The 8,194-nt window shown below is 65.5% G+C and overlaps 1 protein-coding gene across 1 annotated transcript in view; it reads left to right on the forward strand.

The window, feature by feature from the left end:
• Positions 1-3,091: 3,091 nt before the first annotated feature.
• CGN (cingulin) overlaps positions 3,092-8,194 on the forward strand; it is an 11,338-nt gene continuing 6,235 nt past the window's right edge. Inside the window, exons 1-8 of the mRNA XM_027631514.1 lie at positions 3,092-3,674; positions 5,065-6,097; positions 6,205-6,305; positions 6,616-6,685; positions 6,858-6,953; positions 7,201-7,322; positions 7,519-7,660; positions 7,737-7,949. Of these exons, the coding sequence (XP_027487315.1) occupies positions 3,616-3,674; positions 5,065-6,097; positions 6,205-6,305; positions 6,616-6,685; positions 6,858-6,953; positions 7,201-7,322; positions 7,519-7,660; positions 7,737-7,949 (1,836 nt within the window). The 5' untranslated portion in view covers positions 3,092-3,615. The remainder of the gene's footprint in view (positions 3,675-5,064; positions 6,098-6,204; positions 6,306-6,615; positions 6,686-6,857; positions 6,954-7,200; positions 7,323-7,518; positions 7,661-7,736; positions 7,950-8,194) is intronic.

The following is an 8,194-nucleotide window of genomic DNA, read 5'->3' on the forward strand; positions in this document are numbered from 1 at the left end:
AGGGGCTGTGAGCTCAGGGTGTGATCTGCCCTATAGCAGAGCCCATAGGGGCTGTTATCCCAGCTGTGTCCCGCCCCTATAGCAGATCCTACAGGGGCTGTTATCCCACAGATAACAGACCCTACAGGGGCTGGGCCTGGCAGGAATCTCCTTTTGGGGCCACCGTGCCCTGTAGAGACTCTACAGGTGCCACCTTGTCCCCGTCCTTGCCCCTATAGCTGCTCCCATAGGGGTCTTCTCGCCCTATAGGGACCCCCCAGGTGAGCTCCCCCTGTTCCACAGGGGTCTGTCGGACCCTACAGCCCCTGCAGGACCCGCCGTTACCTGTCCCTTCCAGGCACTGTCATTCCATACCGGGACCCGCCTTTCCCTGTGGGAATTGTCCCTGCGGGTGCTCCCGGTTTTGGGGAGGGGCCTCACCCGGGTCCCCTACACCTCCCTCTATAGGGAGCTGCTTCTCCTCGGATACGGATCCCAGGAGGAGAGAGAAGAGCCTTTGGGACCTGGCAGGAGCCCTCCTGGAATTCTGGGACCCCCTGGAATTCCAGTCCAAACCCCCCCCCCCGCCCCGAGAGCCTCAGCTTTGCTGTGTGGAGCTGCCCTACTTTGCCGGGCTCCCGGGGCCGTATTTTTAGCAGCTCCTTTAAATAAGATGGAAAAATCCAGGGCTTTGGGTGCCGTCCTGATCCATCGGGATCCTTTGGGTGCCCGCATCCCACCCCCTCAGGAGCCGCTCGCGTGTCCCCGTCCTCGTCCTTCGCCACCGCCTTTTGTTCGGGAGGGTGTTTGTGGTTTGCTCTCCCCTCCCACCGCCCCGACCGGTCGAACTGGTTTTTTTGGGGAGCTGCGTTTCCATCTCGGGCTGATCAAGGGGTTTTCCAGCGCAGCCCCTCGCCCGCCGCGGGGTTCCCACAGAAGCTCCTTCCAGCACCTTTTTGGGGTGGGAGCAGCGTCGCCCCGGGGCGGGATTTGGGGTGAAAACAGATCCCCGCAGCCCCGGGGGAGCCGCGGCTGCTCCCCGTTATCCCCCCGGGGCCGTTCCCGGCTCCCGTTCCCGGCTCCCAAAGAAACTCCGGTTTCAAAGGGCTCGGAAAGTGTAAATCGATCGGAGGGAGAACCCGAGACCTGCGCCGGGAGGGGCGGGTTGGTGACGGCTCTGACCCCCCCAAGGACGGGACGAGGCTTTTGTTTTCCCTGTGGGAGCGGCAGGAACGGGATTTTCCAGTCTCCGGGTTGATGATTAACCCCAGGGCTCTGCCCGTGGCCCGGCGGGATGCGGAGGAATTCGGCTCTTATCGGTTCACAGGGAGCCCCGGGGGACATCGCCTGGGGACAACCCCTGTCCCGGCTGGATGTCCCTCTGCCAGCCCCAATCCCAGCTGGATGTCCCTCTGCCAGCCCCAATCCCAGCTGGATGTCCCTCTGCCAACCCTTATCCCATCTGGATATCCCTCTCCCAGCCCCAATCCCAGCTGGATGTCGCTCTTCCATCCCTTATCCCCCATGGATGTCCCTCTCCCAGCCCCAAACCCTGCTGGATGTCCTTCTCCTAACCCTTATCCCATCTGGATGTCCTTCTCTCAGCCCCAATCCCAGCTGGATGTCCTTCTCCCAGCCCCAATCCCAGCTGGATATCCCTTTCCCATCCCTTATCCCCCATGGATGTCCCTCTCCCAGCCCTTATCCTGTGTGGATGCTCTTCTCCCAGCCCCAATCCCAGCTGGATATCCCTCTCCCAGCCCCTGGGGTGGTGCCAGCCCCCCGTTGTCACCCCGTTGTCACCCGGCCCTGGTGTGACGCAGGTGCCCTGGTTTCGGGTTCCTCCTGCCCGGATCACGTGTGTTTATCGGGAATTTCGGGCTCTGGAGGCTGTGGCAGAGCAGGAAGAGCCGGTTGGTGCCGGTGCCGGGCACGGCTGGAGCTGCCTTTGCCCAAAATCCTGGACTTTGAGCCCGTGGGCAAACACAGGGAGCCAGAGGCGCTGGGATGGGGATGGAATTTGGGGGAAATCCTGGTGGAAAACAGCCTGGAGCCAAAACCAGCTGGCCTGGGAGTGGTCTGGGATAATCCAGCAGCTTTTGCTGCCCGACTTTGGCTCAGTTTGGACTGAGGTGGGGCAGAGCTTTGGGAAAACCTCAATGGAAACAACCCAAAAGGTGCCAAAAACCCACTGGTGTGGAAGTGGTTTGGGGTGATGGAAACAGCCCAAGTGGTGCCAGGAGCCCAAACCAGCTGGAAGTGGTTTGGGGTGATGGAAACAGCCCAAATGGTGCCAGGAGCCCAAACCAGCTGGTGTGGAAGTGGTTTGGGGTGATGGAAACAACCTGAGTGGTGCCAGGAGATCAAACCAGCTGGAAGTGGTTTGGGATAATGGAAACAGCCCAAATGGTGCCAGGAGCCCAAACCAACCGGTGTGGAAGTGGTTTGGGATAATCCAGCACCTTTTGCTGCCTGACTTTGGCTCAGTTTGGATCAAGGTGGCTCCGAGATGGGGCAGAGCTTTGGGAAAACCCTTGGTGGAAGCAGCCTGAGCTTTGCCAGGAGCCCAAACCGGCTGGTGTGGAAGTGGTTTGGGATAATCCAGCGGTTTCTGCCGGGTTTGGGGTTTGGCCCCTGGTCCAATTCCCTGCCCCGGGCACGGCTCAGGATCAGCCCGACCCTGCTCCCACCGCCCTTCCCAGCGGCCTCGGGTGGGTGGGGAGGGAGCCGGGGCAGCTCCGGCCTTTTCCAGCGCCCGCCCGCGAATTGCAAAACAACTTTCTGGGTTAACGTCGGCGGCACAAAGGGCTCATTGTGCCGCGCTCCGAGAGCGCCGCTGGCTCCGGGCCATCCCGGCTCTGTGATTCCAGAGGTGCGGGACGGCCTCTCCCACCGCCCCGGGCTGTGCCCGGGACCCCCCATCCCTTTGCCGGCCCATCCCGGGGCAGGATCCCGGCGTTTTGTGGCCCCGGGGACAATCCCCGGCCTATTTTTAGTCTCAATTCCCCGCTGCTTCCACCACTCCTTCCTTGTGGTTTGCGGTGAAATCCCCTCCCGGGGCCGTGTTTCCAGCCCGGCTTTGGGTGTTGCTTTCCCACACAGGAATGTGATCCCGGCTCCAGCCCCTTTATCTGCGAGCTGGAGCCTTTCCAGAAGGAGGGAGGAATTCCTGGGAGATTAACCAGCCGGGCCCAGCTCACCTGCTTCCTCCCGGCTCTCCCCACCACCCCAAAACGCTGCCAGAGCCCCCCAGGAGCTGAGCCGCTCATCCCGAGCCGGGGTGGGAAGGGCAAAGCCTGTCCCTGGTTTCTGAGCTTGGAAAAAAGCAGGATCCTCTTCCCTGTGCCAGCTGCTGGGATCGAGCCCAGTGCCAGCCCCGGCCGCGTCCGAACCCCCGCGGTTTTCCACCACCTGCTTCCCGCCCGTGCCAGGCCGGATGGTGGGGACAGTGCCCCGTCCCTCGGGGGTGCTGGCACGTCCCGGCCGTGGGATGATGCCCTGCCGGCCCTCACCGCCCATCCAAAGGTCTCCCCGAGCCGGGAGCTGCGCCCAGAGCTCGCCGTTCCCACCCAGATCCAGGTGAGGGGCTGAGCCCGGGACTCGTCACCACCGGCTGCACTTTGGACACCGGCGGCCATGGAACATTCTGAATTCGGGGCCAAAGCCGCTTCCCAGGCCTCGGTTTCCAGCTGCAGGTTGGTGCCCAGGCTGCTCCTCCCCCCGGAGGGACGGCTCCTGATGGGATTTAGGGGCTCCTGATGGGATTTAGGGGCTCGGGGGTGGGTGATTTCCAGGCTGGTGTCAGTTCCTGATCTCATTATCCCGACACCGGGCAAGGGATAATGAGCTTAAGAGACAAGGACTCTGCTCCCAACCCCTGTGCTGGCTCCAGGGATCCAGGGATCCTTCACCTGCAGCTCCTGGGGATCCAGGGATCCCTCACCTGCAGCTCCTGGGGATCCAGGGATCCCTCACCTGCAGTTCTTGGGGCTCCAGGGATCCCTCACCTGCAGTTCTTGGGGCTCCAGGGGTCCTTCACCTGCAGCTCCTGGGGCTGGGGGAGGGATTCGGGACCCCCGACGGGCTCAGGGGCGATGCAAGGACACGGGATCCCATCCCCGCGCTGGGATCCCGCTGCTCCATCCGCATCCCTGCTCCATCCCTTCCTCCGAGCTGGATGTGTGTGTGTGTGTGTGTGACTCCCAGCCTGTGGTTTGGGGGCTGCTTTTTGGTTTTTCTCCATGTTCCAGCACCCCCCGGGACACCCTCCGGGATCTGGGGGGGTGCGAGTGGGGCTCGGGGGGGCTCCTGTCACTCCCGGTTTATTTATGGCACAGAAAGAAAGGAGCTGCGGCTGCTCCCGGTGCTCGCGGCGGGGGACGCGCGGTGCCGGAGGGGCGATTTGGGGGCGATTTGGGGCTTTTCCATCACTTATCCCCCCCCTCTCCGGTGCTCATAGGGCAGCCCCCCCCCCCGCGCTTCCTCCGCTCCTGCCGTTCCCTGTCGGGCCGGCATCGCCCCGGGACCGAGGGGGAGGGTTCCATCACGCTGTTCCCAATATGTCACTGCTCATATCTGTCCCCTCCCCACGGGACGAGGGGGCCCGCCGGGCGCTGGGGGTGATGCTGAGGGGGCCCCCGGAGCCGCGGCCAGGGAATGCGGCGGCGTTTCCGCAGAAAAAACCGGGAATGCGGCGGCAGCGGCCGAGCCCGGGCTGCGGAGCCCGCGGGAGCACCGCTTCCCCCCGCATCCCACCGCATCCTCCCTCATCCCCCCTGCATCCCCCCGCATCCCCCCGCTTCCCCCCACCAAGGGCAGGACATGCAGGGGAAGTGAAGGCTCCGCCGAGGATGCTGCGGGTGCGGCGCGGGGGTTTCTCCGTCCCCGGCGTCCCCCCCGCGAGCGGCCGAAGCGCTGCCGGTGCTGGCACAGCAAATCCTCGTCCCCGTCCTGTGTCCTGGGGACGCCGCAGCGCTGGCACCGCGTGTCCTCTGGCTCCCGTCCCGCCGGGAAAGCGCCGCCGGACCCTCCTCTGATCCGGGGATACTCACCCCCCACACCCCCTCTCTCTCTGCGTCCCCCCAGCACCGCCGAGCCCGCGGCGATGGAGCGGCCGGTGGGGATGGAGAAGCAGAGCCCCGTGGATTACGGCGTCCAGATCCGCTTCATCAACGACCTCCAGGAGCCCCGCAGACCCCCGAAGCCGCGGGGCAAGCCCGGCTCCTACGGCGTGGCCGTGCGGGTCCAGGGCATCGCCGGGCAGCCCTTCGTGGTCCTCAACAGCGGCGACAAGGGCGGCGACTCTTTCGGGGTGCAGATCAAGAGCGACGGGTCCTACCCGACCCCCCCCTGGCCTTCGGGCTCCGTCAGCTCCGACTCGGACCTGCCGGAGAATCCCTACGCGGGGCGGCAGCGCCGGCACGGCTCCTACAGCACCTCGGACGAGGAGCCTCCGGGGGGCTCCCGGCGGGACCCCCAACCCGCGGCGGGGGGCGAGGAGCTGCGGAGGACACAGTCCCACGGGGACCTGCTCAGTGCTGCCGCCGGGGAGCCCCCGGCCCGCGGCATTCCCGGGATCCAGCGGCAGGAGCAGCAGCGCCGGGCCCCGGCCGGTGGGAAGAGCGGCAGCGCCTCGAGCATCGCCCCGGGGCACAAACCCGCCAGGGTCGGGGGCAAGGACCCGTCCTCGGACACGGAGGTGGCCGGGGGGGACGTGGACACCAAGCCGCTGTCCTCGGTGGATTCCCTGATCAGCAAATTCGACGGGAAGGGGCAGCAGCAGCAGCGGGGAAGGGCCGCCAGGAGGGGCCGCATCCCCTCGGCCGAGAGGAAACGCTCCCAGAGCCTGGACGGCCGCGTGTCCCACCGGGATATCCCGGACAGCCGCGTGTCCCACCGGGATGTCCCGGACAGCCACGTGTCCCACCGGGATGTCCTGGACAGCCGCGTGTCCCACCGGGATGTCCCTGACACCCGCGGGATTCGCCCCCAGCCCTCGGGACCCACTGGCAGCCGCAGCCCCCCGCGTGGATCCGGGGGGATGGACGGGGCAGGGATGAAGGTCCAGCGGGGAATTCGGGCTGTGGAGGAGCAGAGCAAAGCCCAGGCAGAGCTGCAGGTATGAGGGGGGGGGCTTTGGATCCTGCTGGGGTCCCTTAACTGAGGGGGGCACGAGGGGGGCACTCGTGTCCCACCTGGAGCTGAGCTTTTCTTCCCTCCCGGCAGCTCAAATCCACCCCGGACCTGCTGCGGGATCAGCGGGAGGTGGCCCAGCCTGGCAGCACTGAACACCCCAAGGAGCTCATCTACAGCATCCTGAAGGAGGGGTGAGCCCCCCCAGAGCCCCCCCAGAGCCCCCTGAGTGCCCCTTGAGTGCCCCATCATTCCCTGCCCCTTTCCCAAAGCCCCACTGGCCGTGGCTGGGATGCTGGGGGTTGTGGTTTGGGAGCAGGGATGGATTTTGGGGGGGGGTGGTTTGGGAGCAGGGGTGGATTTTGGGGGGGAGTGGTTTGGGAGCAGCTCAGGATTTTGGGGGGGGTGGGTGAGCAGCAAAGCACTGGGGTGTTCACACCCCTCATTCTGTGCTCCCCCCTCCCCCCCATTCCCAACTGCTTCCCACAAATCCCACACCCACAGGAGCAGTGAGAGTGAGATCTCCCTGAAGAGGAAAACCTCCCGGCTGCTGGAGAAGATGCAGGAGCTGGTGGTGAGTCCAGGCCCTCCCGGTGCTGCCCCATTCTCAAGGATCCCCCAATCCCCCCTGGGGGCTCCTGCCTTCCCAGCACCGTGTCCTGACATCCCAGGGGTGGGATCCAGGTGGTTCTGGGGGAGTTGCAGGACCCCAAACCCACTCAGTGAACCTCGGGGTGTCTCTCCAGGTGCCCCCCAAGGACGGGGCATGTTCCCAACCCCAGCACAGGGAACTGGCCAGGAAGGTGGAGGAGCTGCAGGAGAAGCTTGATGAGGAGACCAAGGTGAGGCTAAGCAGGTTGAGGGGGGGGTTTGGGGGTCCCCAAATTACTCCCCTGGGGGAGGGAGGAGGCACAGCAGGTCCCTGCTCTGATCCCCCTCACTTGGGTGCCAGGTGAGGCCGAGTGATTTCCCTGCTGGGTGCTCTGGGGGATGTTGGGGTGCAGGTGTCCTTCCCGGGGTGGGGAGGGGGGTCAGGAGCCCCCCAAGGAGGGGGTGTCACCAGTGTCCCCTTGTCCCCTCGTCCCACAGCTCCGCCAGAAGCTGGAGCTGCCCGGGGGCCCCACCCGGCTCCGCGAGGCCGAAGCGGAGACCCAGCAGCTCCGGGGGGCTCTGGAGAAGAAAAACCAGGAGCTGCAGAGGAGTCTGCAGGAGTAAGAGCTGCCCCAGGGCGCTGGGACATCTGTCTGTCCCCAGGCTGGAGGGGTCTGTCCATCCCAGGGGTGGGAACACCGACGGTGGGAGGTCTGTGAGGTCATCCCGGGATGAGCTGCCCGCGGATGTCGGTGCCTGTGGACGGGGTCCAGAGCAGGGAGTGGGTCCCTGAGGGATCCCCACGCCTCTTTCCAGGCTGAAGGAGGTGAAATCCTCCAAGGAGCAGGTGGAGAACCGGCTGGGGGACTGCGAGGAGCAGCTCCTGGCCACGCGCCGGGAGCTCGAGCGGCTGCGCCAGAGCTCTGGAGCTTCCCCGGACGCCGAGTCCCTCTACAAGGTACAGGCCTGGTGGTGGCCCCAGGGGGTGACTGTCCCATTGTGCCACCACCCTGGGCTTCATCCCACCCCTGCAGGAGCTGCTGGAGGCCCGGGAGGAGCTGGAGGAGGCCCTGAGCTCGCGGCAGAGGCAGGAGGAGCAGCTGCGGCTGCGGGAGCGGGAGCTGACGGCGCTCAAGGGGGCCCTCAAGGAGGAGGTGGCCACCCACGACAAGGAGCTGGAGAGGGTCAGGCAGCAGTGCCAGAGCGACATGGACCAGCTGAGGAGGAGCATGGAGGGCATCTCGCAGGTCTGGGGGGCTGGGGGGCGACTGGGGAGGGGGGCTGGGGGTCCCCAAATCCCCCCTTTCAATGAGTCCGGAAACAGGGTTTGTGTCCTGCCCCAAACTCACCCCATCAGAGAATCCACCTGCTCCAGGATGGAAGTGCCAGGGGAGGGTCTGGGAGCCCCTAAATTCCCCCTTTTAAATGGCCCAGAGCTGGAAACAGGGTCTGTGTCCCACCCCAAACTCATCCCATCAGAGAATCCACCTGC

The sequence above is a fragment of the Corapipo altera genome, unplaced genomic scaffold (genome assembly GCF_003945725.1).
Source record: "Corapipo altera isolate COAL_440 unplaced genomic scaffold, ASM394572v1 221, whole genome shotgun sequence".
NCBI lineage: Eukaryota > Metazoa > Chordata > Aves > Passeriformes > Pipridae > Corapipo > Corapipo altera.